The following is a 14,073-nucleotide window of genomic DNA, read 5'->3' on the forward strand; positions in this document are numbered from 1 at the left end:
AGAGAAGTCTCATGCACACTGTGCTTTTTTACTTAGCATATACTCACCTGCGTTGCATGTTTCCACTCCGCAATTTATCAGTTTCTCTTGCAGATATGCTGAGTTTTCTTCGCTGTGCAGATTTTCCCCATAGACTTGCATTAGATGCCAAAAAACACATGCGTTTTTACTGTGTTTCTGCAGAGTTAGCACATTAAAAACGCATGTTATCAGCACCTAAGTACATCAGTTAAGTTATGTTAAACCCACATACCAGGAAGTATGAAAAATAAAGCAGCTTTATTTAACCTCTTAGTGACCGAGCCAATTTTGACCTTAATGACAGGTCAAATTTTACAATTTTGACCCGTGTCATTTTGTGTGGTAATAACCCTGGAACGCTTCAATGGATTCCACTGATTCCGAGAATATTATTTTGTGACATAATGTACTTCATAGTAGTGGTAAAATTTCTTCGATATGACTTGCGCTTATTTATGAAAAAAATTGAAATTTGGAAAAATGTAGCAAATTTTGCAATTTTCAAACTTTTAATTTTTATGCCTTTAAATCAAAGAGATATGTCACACAAAATAGTTCATAAATAACATTTGCCACTTGTCTACTTTACATCAGCACAATTTTAGAGACATGATTTTTTTTGTTTGTTAGGAAGTTAGAAGAGTTAAAAGTTGATCATTGATTTCTCATTTTTCCAACAAACTTTACAAAACCATTTCTTAGGAACCACATCAAATATGAAGTGACTTTGAGGGGCTTATATGATAGAAAATACCCAAAAGTGACACCATTCTGAAAAATGCACCCCTCGAGTTGTTCAAAACAACATTCAAGAAGTTTATTAACCCTTCAGTTGCTTCACGAGAACTGAAGCAATGTGGAAGGATAAAGTTAGCATCCAACTTTTTTTACAAAATATTTACTTTGGACCCAAACTTTTTTTTATTTTCACAAGGGTATCAGGAGAAAATGGACCACAAAATGTGTTGTGCAATTTCTCCTGCGTACGCCGATACCCCGTATGTGAGGGAAATCCACTGTTTGGCGCACGGCAGGGTTCGAAAGGAAAGGAGCACCATTTGACTTTTTGAACGCAATCGAGAGCAGACACCATGTTGTGTTTGGAGATCCCCTGATGTGCCTAAACTGTGGAAACCCCTCACAAGCGATACCATTTTGGAAACTACGCCCCTCATTTTATCCAGGGGTATAGTGAGCATTTTGAACCTACAGGTACGACACAGAATTTGAAAACTTTAGGTCGTCATATTGAATATGTCGTCTTTAGTGTTAAGCCCAAGTGCTCACTACTCCAGTTTGCATTAGGTGCTCGGGTGTGCACCAAATATCACAGGTGCTTGAGTGACATGCTCAAGTTCCTGCCCCGCATGTTTTAAGGCTGTTAGACACCCCAAAAAAAACATTCAGGAATCCAGGATACTCTGTGCATACCTGAGCATCCAATGAAAGCTCGAGTAGTGCGCACTTGAGCTCAACAGTAGCCGTCATACTGTCAGGATTTTTTTTTAACTATTGAAAAAACCTAATTCTAACTCCAACCCTAACAATATCCTAATCCCAACCCTAACCCTAACACAACCCTAACACAACCCTAACCCTAGCTCCAACCCTAACACAACCTTAACCACAACCCTAACCCCAAGCCTTTTTTCTAAATAAGGCAGTGACAATGGGGGATTTGATTTTCTATTTTTTTTAATTTTGATATCAATGATAGGGTCTATCACAATGATCAAAAGGAACCAATAGGAAAATTTCCCTATTGTTGCCGGATACCGTCTGGCAGATCTCAGCGGGCGCACTGCACATGCGTCCACCATTTTTTCCCAGGAAGATGACATGGAGGGCCAGGGGACAGAGCAGGAGGGTCAGGGGATGGCAGACATATCAGTGGAGCCTCGGGGGACCCCATTTCTTTCTTCTCTGACATGCTAGTTCATCTCAGAGAAGAGAGATATTATTTTTAAATCAGGCCTTTTTTTGGTGATCGCCGTTATTTGGTGACAGGGGACGGTAAAAATGGACCATGATCATGTTCTCCAGGGTCTCCATGTTCTCCGGAGACCCCAGAGATTTTCCTACGCTGGGGGGCATTAGACCCTTATTTCTCAGCGCCATTAAAAAGCAGCGCTGAGGAATAAGTCCCCTTAACTGCTGTCGTTAAAGGCGTATCGGCGGTCATTAAGAGGGTTAAAGCATGACACACCAAACAGAGACAAAAACTGTAGCATCAAAGCCGCGATAAAATCACAGGTTAGAAACATGCACAAAAATGCAATGAAAAACTGCAAGTAACCAAATTGAAATAATGGGTGCAGAAATGGTGCGGAAATTCTGCAGAATCAAAAGCTCAGCAAACACGCATTATGGGAATGTAGCCTTAAGGGTATCTGTCACCAGGTTTTTGCTATACCATATGAGAGCAGCATAAAGGAGGGACTCCCTGATTCCAGTGATGTATCACTTACATTACTAGGTACTATAGTTTTGATGAAAAACAGGTTTATTTGCTACAGATCTACCAGTTCTCTAAATGCTGAGCTCTGTATAATCCCACCCACACCACTGTGCATAGGCAGAAATCTGCCAATCAGTGGTGGGGCCGGGATTTGAGTACATACCAGCAGGGTTACTAGTCCTCTAATGATAGTCTCCTGCAGAAAAAAACAGTGATTTTATAAAAACTACACTAAGTAGCTCAACAAGTGACACATTGATGGAATCAAGATCTCTGCTCCTTCATTACGCTGCTCTCAAAATAGGTAGAATAAACATGATTACAGATTTCCCTTAAACCTGAGCCTGACATTAAAAAAATGGTCTGCTGTTTTCCACCAGAAACAGCACCACTGTAGTCCATAGGCTGTGACTGGTATTGCAGCACTGTCATTGTTAGTTGAGCGTGGAATGTTTAGAAGTAAAAAAAAGTCAGAAATATTTCTGCAAACACAATGCACATCTTTTTCTGTGCAAAAAGTGGTGTCGACAATTTGGGCAAATATTTTGATGAGTATTCATTTGTTTATTAATAATTATAACTGCAAATGACTATTATTTTGCCGTGACCTGTTGCAGAAATTGGCTTTGGAAGGCTCTTTGGTCGAAACAGAAGATGATTATGGGAGTCAGCTAGCTTATATACAAGGTTTGGTTAACAATGTGGAAGCTGAGTTTTCCAGGCTACGATACGATCTGGAGCGTCAACAGCATGAGTATAAGATTCTGATGGATGCAAGGACGCGCCTGGAGATGGAAATCGCAACGTATAGACGTCTCCTGCAAGAAGAAGACATGTACGTAGGGAGGAAAAGCTACTGTGTCTTTAAAGTATACTGATGGGACAAGATTTTATCAGTTTCATCTTATAATCCATATGTATGGTTAGGTTATGAGTTTACCATACAGTACATCTATAGTATTGAGTAGGTATAAGCCTAAATCTTAGGAAATAAAGCCAGTTACATGCATGTTTCCTCTTTTCCTCATTACAGAATTCCACTGCCTGAATCAAGAAAACCAAAAGGCAAGTAAAAATTCCTATCCCAACGGTTATTAGGACCCATGTAACTGATTCAGGGATAGCAAGTTTCGTCAGCCATATTAAAAGAGATCAGTATATAATATGGAACGTGGCTAGTGGGGGCCTTGTTATGGATTTTGCCTCTGTATTTAGGAGCTCCCAACACCCCGTTTTTGTGACTCTGTAAGGGGACTCTCTCTTCTATGTATATTACTGGTATTTTGAGTGTTTCTGTTCTCAAATGATTAATGCAATTTTGCTCTTTCTCCATTTAGGTTCACGTAGAAGTTTGAAGATTGTTTCCATCATAGAGGAATTTGAAGATGGGAAATTTGTGTCAAAGCAAGAACAGATTCATCATCTTTAATGGAATGTGCTGTGAAATGTACATAAGTGTTATTACATCCTGCAACATATTGCATAATAAAATTTAACCTGTGAAAAACACAGAAAAAAACAGTGGTAAAAATACAAAATTACCAAACAATGTAAATGATTAAAGAGGTTGTCCACTGCTTTAACATAGTGGTCATCAATGTTAAAGTAGTGGACAACCTCTTTAAATAATCCACTCTCTATACACACAAATGCCCATTCAGTGGTGAGATTCCCAGCGAATGATCAAGTATAAAATGTATGTATGGGAATATCACACTTAGAAGAGAGAACATCACAGATGTTGAGGCAAGAGAGTGTTCATCTACAGTATGTGCTGTGTCATCAGGTCCACATTTTTGATTAGGTGTTTACCATACAGATGAAGCAGAATTTTAGGAAAGGTACATAAAGAAGACATTAGTTCCATCTTTACGTCTTTCTTCGATAAGCCCCCTATCTTACCACTCGAACGTCATCTTGACCACCAAGTTGTTGAATTGGCCTGCTCTGTCACGGTCACCCTACACTCAGACATGACCTACCTTGGAGTTTTATTTACTTAAATGAAATTTATTTATTGATATCTCTGTTATCTCTCTTTCATATTTCCAGTATTAATTATTAGTTTATGTAAATATTTTTGTATGTTAAAAAATTCTGTAATTGCATTTTCGTGTGTTCATGTGTACAAATCTAATAAAATAAATGTAATATGAAACCTCAGCAAAACCCCCTCAAAGGATCTTTGAAAGTACCACCTCCCATAAAGATCTATTTCCAATTATAAGAAAGCGTATATAAAATGATGCCTCCTCTTTTTCTGAGTTGTGACCACCTTTTGTGTGCAGCCTTTTTGTTGAGTCCCTCCTTAGCTGCCATGTCACATAAAGTGACCAGGTTTGTGGAGCATCAAGGCTGAATAGAGGACAGAAGAAAGTCAGATGAGGGAGCGTTGTATCTCTTCTCACTCACAATGCCGATGCATCACTTCCCGAAGGTCAACTCATTTGGTCATCAGCTAGCTGTTCCAACCCCAGATTTCACATGTATGTTCAGGTCGTGTCATACAGCCAACTGATCTTGCTTTGGATGACTTTAATGTGTGTCAAAGTCTTAAGGAGGAAATTGCCAAGGTCTTTGTGCTACTGACTTCATTCTTCATGTGAACAGCACATAGTTGGAGAAAAATCTGGAGCATAATCTACTTATACCATTTAAGGATAGACCCATAATTTGGAGGCAAACAAGGTAGCCAGACTGGGCAAAATGACACTTGGGTGAGCTAAGCCAAGCTCATGACTTAAAGGGAATCTGTCACCATGAAAATGCAGTCCAATCTACAGGCACAATGTTCTAGAGCAGGGGGAGCTGAGCAGATTGATATATAGTCTTGTGACAAAAGATCTATATAACCTGTGTTTTGGTAATTTAAACCTCTGCTCTTACTGGAATTTTAAGTCCAGTGGGTGACCCTCTCAGTGATTGACAGCTTTCTTTGTATAAGTGTGTATACATAGGGAGTTGTCAATCACTGTTAGGTCCACTCATTGGACCAAAAATCCCATAACAAGCAAAGGTTTAAATGATTGAATCACAGGTTTTACCGATTCTTTTATCACAAAACTATATATCAATTTAGTTCACTCCACCTGCTCCATTAAATGATGCCTGCAAGCTGGATTGCATTTTGGTTCTCTGTAAAAGAAGGGTGTGAGAAGAATACAATACAATGCTCTGCTCTATGCTCTACTGCTATCCTCATTAGCCTAAGGGTACTTTCACACATAACGATATCGTTAAGGATATCATTGCAACGTCACGCTTTTTGTGACGTAGCAACAATCCCGCTAACGATATCTTTATGTGTGACAGCGACCAACGATCAGGCCCCTGCTGGGAGATCGTTGGTCGTGGGGAATGATCAGGACCTTTTTTTGGTCGCTGATCACCCCGCTGTCATCGCTAGATTGGCGTGTGTGACGCTAATCTAGCGATGTGTTCACCTGTAACCAGGGTAAACATCGGGTTACTAAGTGCAGGGCTGCACTTAGTAACCCAATATTTACCCTGGTTACCATTGTAAAAGTAAAAAAAAAACACTACATACTCACATTCCGATGTCTGTCACGTCCCTCGCCATCAGCTTCCCTGCCAGGGGACGTGACAGACATCGGAATGTGAGTATGTAGTGCTTTTTTTTTTACTTTTACAATGGTAACCAGGGTAAATATCAGGTTACTAAGCGCGGCCCTGCACTTAGTAACCCAATGTTTACCCTGGTTACCTGGGGACTTCGGCATCGTTGAATACAGTTTCAACGATGCCGAAGTTGTTCCCTTGATCGTTGGTTGCTGGAGAGAGCTGTCTGTGTGACAGCTCCCCAGCGACCACACAACGACTTACCAACGATCTCGGCCAGGTCGTATCGCTGGTCGTGATCATTGGTAAATCGTTTAGTGTAATGGTACCTTAAAGCTTTTCAGCTACTATAAAACTAAACTTAGTATCAAGCGGAACAAGTCTTGTTCTGAAGTGTACTGGGAAGCCACTTTATTGAATATCAGCTGTTCTGCAGTACCCAACTGTAACTGCTACACATTGAATGCAGCTGCTCTTTGCAGCTGTATTCCATGTGTTCACATCCAGCTTGCTGAGCTTGTAACAGCTGATTGGTGATGGTGCCGGATGTCAGACCACCACCAATCGGACGTAGGTCATCAATATAATTTGACCAGACAACCACTTTAATGCATATTAAATAATAGCTGAACTCGTATTTGCCCATCATTTGAATTCCATTGCCACAAGTCTTGTTCTGAAGTGTACTGGGAAGCCACTTTATTGAATATCAGCTGTTCTGCAGTACCCAACTGTAACTGCTACACATTTAATGCAGCTGCTCTTTGCAGCTGTATTCCATATGTTCACATCCAGCTTGCTGAGCTTGTAACAGCTGATTGGTGATGGTGCTGGATGTCAGACCACCACCAATCGGACGTAGGTCATCAATATAATTTGACCAGACAACCACTTTAATGCATATTAAATAATAGCTGAACTCGTATTTGCCCATCATTTGAATTCCATTGCCCAATTCTTGTGAATATAGCAGTGGCTCTCTCATAAAAGACAAAAGAATCCTCAGCTGAGCAGAGAGTTCTTGTATAGGGGGATTCTGAAGAGATAGCTATTAGCCAAATGATCAGCTTATGGCTATCTAATGTTTATGTCCACCTTTAAACCCCAATGGAAGTTACAATAAACCCATTCAACATGAGGAATTTTGAAATTACAAGAAAAACAGTTTAAAATGGCGAGTGGCAGACATTAGTTCTTCCCAGGTTTCTATATCCTATTAATCTTACCAGTGTAGGTGGCAGATATAGGTTGGAACCTGCCAAATATAATTTAAAAAGGTTTCACATATTAGGGCCCAGTAATGGAGTGCAATTCCATGGAAAAAAAAAACAAAACAAAAGAAACTTCTGCTAGTTGCAATGTACTTATTGTTGAGATCATTGCACACACAAGACATATCACTAACATTGATTTTTAATGGATTAGTAGTGATTCGTGAATCATAAGAAATATGTCCCAGTGACATCTCAAAATAAGTTGTCTGCTATTGAACCATTTGAGTAGCATTGCTGTTGGGGATGGTTTTAGACAAAGTGGGGCCCTGGGCAAAAGTTTAAAGTGGGGCCCCAAATGCTAATACATTGCACCATCACACAGAAACATTTCGGTTGTATTTACATGTGCTGAATTCAGGTCATTAAACGAGCGTGATCGACAATATTGAAGTCATTTGACGCCTGCTCCCCGGCCTCTTTACACCGGCTGAGGAAGAATGATGGGCGCAGAACGATCACTGGTAGATCAATCCGTCCCCATACAGTATCATATTATCAGCAGCATGTCTGCAGTTTTCACCGGTAAATGTGCTGCTGAGAACAATGATTTGTTTCGGCATAAACAATACAATCACTCGATGAATAGGCAGCATTTTCTTAATTTAGCATAGTGCACCCCATAATCCTCCACATAGTATAATGCACACCCCACAGTCCTCCATATTGTATAATGCACCCCCCATAGTCTTCCATATAGTACAATGCATGCCCCATAGTCCTCCATACAGTATAATGCAATCCCCAAAGTCCTCTATATAGTATAATACACTCCCAATAGTCCTCCATATAGTATAATACACTCTGCTCAGTCTTCAATATAGCATAATGCACCCCAATAATCCTAAATATTTTATAATGCACCAAAATAGTGTTCCATATAGTACAATGAACTCCGCATAGTATATTGCACCCTAGTATTTCATGTAATATAATGCATTCCCCATAGTCCTCCATACAGTATTATGCATTCTTTATAGTCCTTGATACAGAATAATGCAGCTGTAATGGGCTGGGTGGTGGAACCACTGTGTTGAGGCCTAAGAAGAGCCTGGAGAGGCATAACTAGAAACCTCACCCAATCTAACCTCGTATACACAGCAGCATACAATACCATGAACAGAGAAGAGACGAAGGAGGTGGATCAGGTGCTACTCCAGGACTGACCTTGGGTAAATGGCAGCTGACCCCCTAGGAATGGGTAGCTGGAGCAGCCCAAACGAAGATATAGTAGATGTAAAGATGGACACAGGCAGTTGCAGGCTGGACCGGGACCGGTTCAAGTAAAGACAGGCGGACATGGCTGATAGATTGGCAGGTGGGCACAAATGATAGACGATCTGGCGGACACGGCTGATAGACGGGCTTATATAAAGGAATACGAGCACTGGGACAAGAGAACTAACAAGAATGTTAGGAATAAGCTGACAATGTTGCACAGGCAGCTCCCACCTGCTGGTGCCACTTTAGCACTGCACACGCTGTCTCTTTAATGCTGCCCCCATTGAGTATAATGCCGCCCCATACAGTATAATGCAGCCCCATATGGTACAATGCAGCCCCATAAATTTTAATGCAGCTCCATAAAGTATAATGCAGCCACAATGAGTATAATGTAGCCCCCATAGAGTATAATGAAGCCCTCATATGGTATATTGCAGCCCCATAGGGTACAATACTGCCCTATAGAGTATAATGCAGCCCCACAGAGTACATATAGTATAATGCAGCCCCATAGAGCATAATGCAGCCCCATAGAGTATAATTTAGACCCCCATCGAATATAATAAAAAATAGTCACAGAGAAAAAAGCAGAGATGGTTTACCTGCTGAAGCCTCCAACCAAATGCACCAGCAGGGCGCAGCAGACCCGATAAATGATGGCAAACACACAGGTGCAAAAAATACCGATGAAACAACCACTTTCAATCCAGTGTTGGCTGTTTGGCATTAGTGCACAATAAGATAAGAGATACTAGTCTGTATATGGCATAATTCACACAAACAATGCAGAGCATCTGGTTTACAGCCTGTTAGTAACACACATACAGGCGGGCTGCCCAGTGCTACAAAATGCATGCTGTGCGAACAGGCGCCAATAGTTTACAGAGCCATCTTGGTCCGACTGCGCCCTGCAAGATAAAGTGCAAAGAGAAAACCACATATCAATGTATGTAAGGTATTAGTTTACATTGGGGCCTCAATACGTAAGCTGGCAACCCACGTCAAGGGTCCTTACAATTTGCCAGTCCTAACGCTAAACATTAAATAAAAGCTCAATGATACAAAAAGAGGACTTAAAAATCCGGTGTCGGAGTCTGTGAGCTTTTATTTAATGTTTAGCGTTAGGACTGGCAAATTGTAAGGACCCTTGACGTGGGTTGCCAGCTTACATATTGAGGCCCCAATATAAACTAATACCTTACATACATTGATATGTGGTTTTCTTTTTGCACTTTATCTTGCAGGGCGCAGTCGGACCATGATGGCTCTGTAAACTATTGGCCCCTGTTCGCACAGCATGCATTTTGTAGCACTGGGCAGCCCGCCTGTATGTGTGTTACTAATAGGCTGTAAACCAGATGCTCTGCATTGCTTGTGTGAATTATGCCATATACAGACTAGTATCTCTTATCTTATTGTGCACTAATGCCAAACAGCCAACACTGGATTGAAAGTGGTTGTTTCATCGGTATTTTTTGCACCTGTGTGTTTGCCATCATTTATCGGGTCTGCTGCGCCCTGCTGGTGCATTTGGTTGGAGGCTTCAGCAGGTAAAACATCTCTGCTTTTTTCTCTGTGACTTTTTTGAATTTTTTGGAGGATTTTTAAGTCCTCTTTTTGTGTTGGTGAGCTTTCCCATCGAATATAATGCAGCCCCATAGAGTATATTGCAGCCCCATATAATATAATGTAGCCTCACAGAGTATAATGCAGCCCAATAGAGTATATTGCAGCCCCATATAATATAATGTAGCCTCATAGAGTATAATGCAGCCCCATAAAGTATATTGAGGCCCTATAGAATATGATGCAGCCCCATAGAATATAATGCAGCCCCATAAAGTATATTGCAGACCACTAGAATATATTGCAGCCCCTTAGAGTATAATGCAGCCTCCATATAGTATAATGCAGCCCCATAGTCCTTCATTATTATGGCCACCACATACAATTTAAAAAAAATTACCTACTCATCTCTCACTGTTCCCCCACTGCTCCAGTCTCTGGAGCAGGTCTCTGAAGTTATGTAATTGCGCCTGCTGCATCAGATGCCAGATGCAGAGGGGGGATGATGGGAGAGTGTTGTGAATTCTGTGGCTGAATTCACTCCTGTGGTCACAAGTGGTACTGCAGCTTCTGAGCTTCCTCCCTCAGGTGTTCTGGTGAGCTCGTTAACTGCTTCATTACTTAACTCCGCCTGATGCTGCTATCCTTGCTCCTTGTCAATGTTTCAGTGTTGGATCTGAGCTTCTCCTGATTGTTCCTGTGACCTGCTGCTCTGTATAGCTAAGTGCTTTTTGTTTTTTTTGTTGCTTTTTTTCTGTCCAGCTTGTCTTTTGTTTTGCTGGAAGCTCTGAGACGCAAAGGGTGTACCGCCGTGCCGTTAGTTCGGCACGGTGGGTTTTTTTTGCCCCCTTTGCGTGGTTTTGCTTTAGGGTTTTTTGTAGACTGCAAAGTTCGCTTTACTATCCTCGCTCTGTCCTAGAATATCGGGCCCCACTTTGCTGAATCTATTTCATCCCTATGTTTTGTCTTTTCATCTTACTCACAGTCATTATATGTGGGGGGCTGCCTTTTCCTTTGGGGAATTTCTCTGGGGCAAGTCAGGCCTATTTTTCTATCTTCAGGCTAGCTAGTTTCTTAGGCTGTGCCGAGTTGCCTAGGTAGTTGTTAGGCGCAATCCACAGCCGCTTTTAGTTGTGTTTAGGATAGGATCAGGTGTGCAGTCTACAGAGTTTCCACGTCTCAGAGCTCGTTCTTGTATTTTTGGGTATTTGTCAGATCACTGTGTGCGCTCTGATCGCTATGCACACTGTGTTTCTGGATTGCCTTCATAACACCTGTCATTAGCAAACATAACAGTACAAGGAGCCAAACTAATGATTCTCAATAGAGGGAAAGAAAAAGTTCTGACATCATTTTTTTTTTTTTTCTGCTCTGTGTTCACTTTTTTTTTTTCCCCTAGACATTTGGGTGATTCTGGACACAGGTGGTGACATGGATATTCAGGGTCTGTGCTCTTCAATGGATAATCTCGTTATAAATGTACAAAAAATTCAAGATACTATTGATCAGAAATCTATGTTAGAACCAAGAATTCCTATTCCTGATTTGTTTTTTGGAGATAGAACTAAGTTTCTAAGTTTCAAAAATAATTGTAAGCTATTTCTGGCCTTGAAACCTCATTCTTCTGGTAATCCTATTCAACAGGTTTTGATTATTATTTATTTTTTGCGCGGCGACCCTCAAGACTGGGCATTTTCTCTTGCGCCAGGAGACCCTGCATTGAGTAGTGTCGATGCGTTTTTCCTGGCGCTCGGATTGCTGTACGATGAGCCTAATTCAGTGGATCAGGCTGAGAAAAATTTGCTGGCTTTGTGCCAGGGTCAGGATGATATAGAAGTATATTGTCAGAAATTTAGGAAATGGTCAGTACTCACTCAGTGGAATGAATCTGCGCTGGCAGCTTTGTTCAGAAAGGGTCTCTCTGAGGCTCTTAAGGATGTCATGGTGGGATTTCCTATGCCTGCTGGTTTGAATGAGTCTTTGTCTTTGGCCATTCAGATCGGTCGACGCTTGCGCGAGCGTAAATCTGTGCACCATTTGGCGGTACTGCCTGAGGTTAAACCTGAGCCTATGCAGTGCGATAGGACTATGACTAGAGTTGAACGGCAGGAATACAGACGTCTGAATGGTCTGTGTTTCTACTGTGGTGATTCCACTCATGCTATTTCTGATTGTCCTAAGCGCACTAAGCGGTCCGCTAGGTCTGCCGTCATTGGTACTGTACAGTCCAAATTCCTTCTGTCCATTACCTTGATATGCTCTTTGTCGTCGTTTTCTGTCATGGCGTTTGTGGATTCGGGCGCTGCCCTGAATCTGATGGATTTGGATTATGCTAAACGTTGTGGGTTTTTCTTGGAGCCTTTGCGGTGTCCTATTCCATTGAGAGGAATTGATGCTACACCTTTGGCCAAGAATAAACCTCAATACTGGGCCCAGCTGACCATGTGCATGGCTCCTGCACATCAGGAAGTTATTCGCTTTCTGGTGTTGCATAATCTGCATGATGTGGTCGTGTTGGGGTTGCCATGGCTACAAACCCATAATCCAGTATTGGATTGGAATTCCATGTCGGTATCCAGCTGGGGTTGTCAGGGGGTACATGGTGATGTTCCATTTTTGTCGATTTCATCATCCACCCCTTCTGAGGTCCCAGAGTTCTTGTCTGATTATCAGGATGTATTTGAAGAGCCCAAGTCCGATGCTCTACCTCCGCATAGGGATTGTGATTGTGCTATCAATTTGATTCCTGGTAGTAAATTCCCTAAAGGTCGATTATTTAATTTATCCGTGCCCGAACACGCCGCTATGCGCAGTTATGTGAAGGAATCCCTGTAGAAGGGACATATTCGCCCATCGTCATCACCACTGGGAGCAGGGTTCTTCTTTGTAGCCAAGAAGAATGGTTCGCTGAGACCGTGTATTGATTACCGCCTTCTTAATAAGATCACTGTTAAATTTCAGTATCCCTTGCCATTGTTATCTGACTTGTTTGCTCGGATTAAGGGGGCTAGTTGGTTCACTAAGATAGATCTTCGTGGTGCGTATAATCTGGTGAGAATCAGGCAAGGAGATGAATGGAAAACTGCATTCAATATGCCCGAGGGTCATTTTGAGTATCTAGTGATGCCGTTCGGACTTGCCAATGCTCCATCTGTGTTTCAGTCTTTTATGCATGACATCTTCCGTGAGTATCTGGATAAATTCCTGATTGTTTACTTGGATGACATTTTGATCTTCTCAGATGATTGGGAGTCTCATGTGAAGCAGGTCAGAATGGTTTTTCAGGTCCTGCGTGCTAACTCTTTGTTTGTGAAGGGATCAAAGTGTCTCTTCGGTGTGCAGAAAGTTTCATTTTTGGGGTTCATCTTTACCCCTTCTACTATCGAGATGGATCCAGTTAAGGTCCAAGCCATCCAGGATTGGATTCAGCCGACATCTCTGAAAAGTCTGCAAAAGTTCCTGGGCTTTGCTAATTTTTATCGTCGCTTCATCTGTAATTTTTCTAGCATTGCCAAACCATTGACCGATTTGACCAAGAAGGGTGCTGATTTGGTTAATTGGTCTTCTGCTGCTGTGGAAGCTTTTCAGGAGTTGAAGCGTCGTTTTTGTTCTGCCCCTGTGTTGTGTCAGCCAGATGTTTCTCTTCCGTTCCAGGTCGAGGTTGATGCTTCTGAGATTGGAGCAGGGGCGGTTTTGTCACAGAGAGGTTCTGATTGCTCAGTGATGAAACCATGTGCTTTCTTTTCCAGGAAGTTTTCGCCCGCTGAGCGTAATTATGATGTGGGCAATCGAGAGTTGCTGGCCATGGAGTGGGCATTCGAGGAGTGGCGTCATTGGCTTGAAGGAGCTAAGCATCGCGTGGTGGTATTGACTGATCATAAGAACTTGACTTATCTCGAGTCTGCCAAGCGCTTGAATCCTAGACAGGCCCGTTGGTCGTTATTTTTTGCCCGC

General features: G+C 41.8%; 1 protein-coding gene across 1 annotated transcript in view; it reads left to right on the forward strand.

The window, feature by feature from the left end:
* The window catches only part of LOC138664665 (keratin, type I cytoskeletal 19-like), a 33,191-nt gene extending 28,370 nt beyond the window's left edge, over positions 1–4,821 (forward strand). The window contains exons 6-8 of the mRNA XM_069751561.1: positions 3,097–3,314; positions 3,513–3,544; positions 3,817–4,821. Of these exons, the coding sequence (XP_069607662.1) occupies positions 3,097–3,314; positions 3,513–3,544; positions 3,817–3,908 (342 nt within the window). The 3' untranslated portion in view covers positions 3,909–4,821. The remainder of the gene's footprint in view (positions 1–3,096; positions 3,315–3,512; positions 3,545–3,816) is intronic.
* The last annotated feature ends 9,252 nt before the right edge of the window (positions 4,822–14,073 follow it).

Source organism: Ranitomeya imitator, chromosome 2 (assembly GCF_032444005.1).
Source record: "Ranitomeya imitator isolate aRanImi1 chromosome 2, aRanImi1.pri, whole genome shotgun sequence".
Taxonomy (NCBI): Eukaryota; Metazoa; Chordata; class Amphibia; order Anura; family Dendrobatidae; genus Ranitomeya; species Ranitomeya imitator.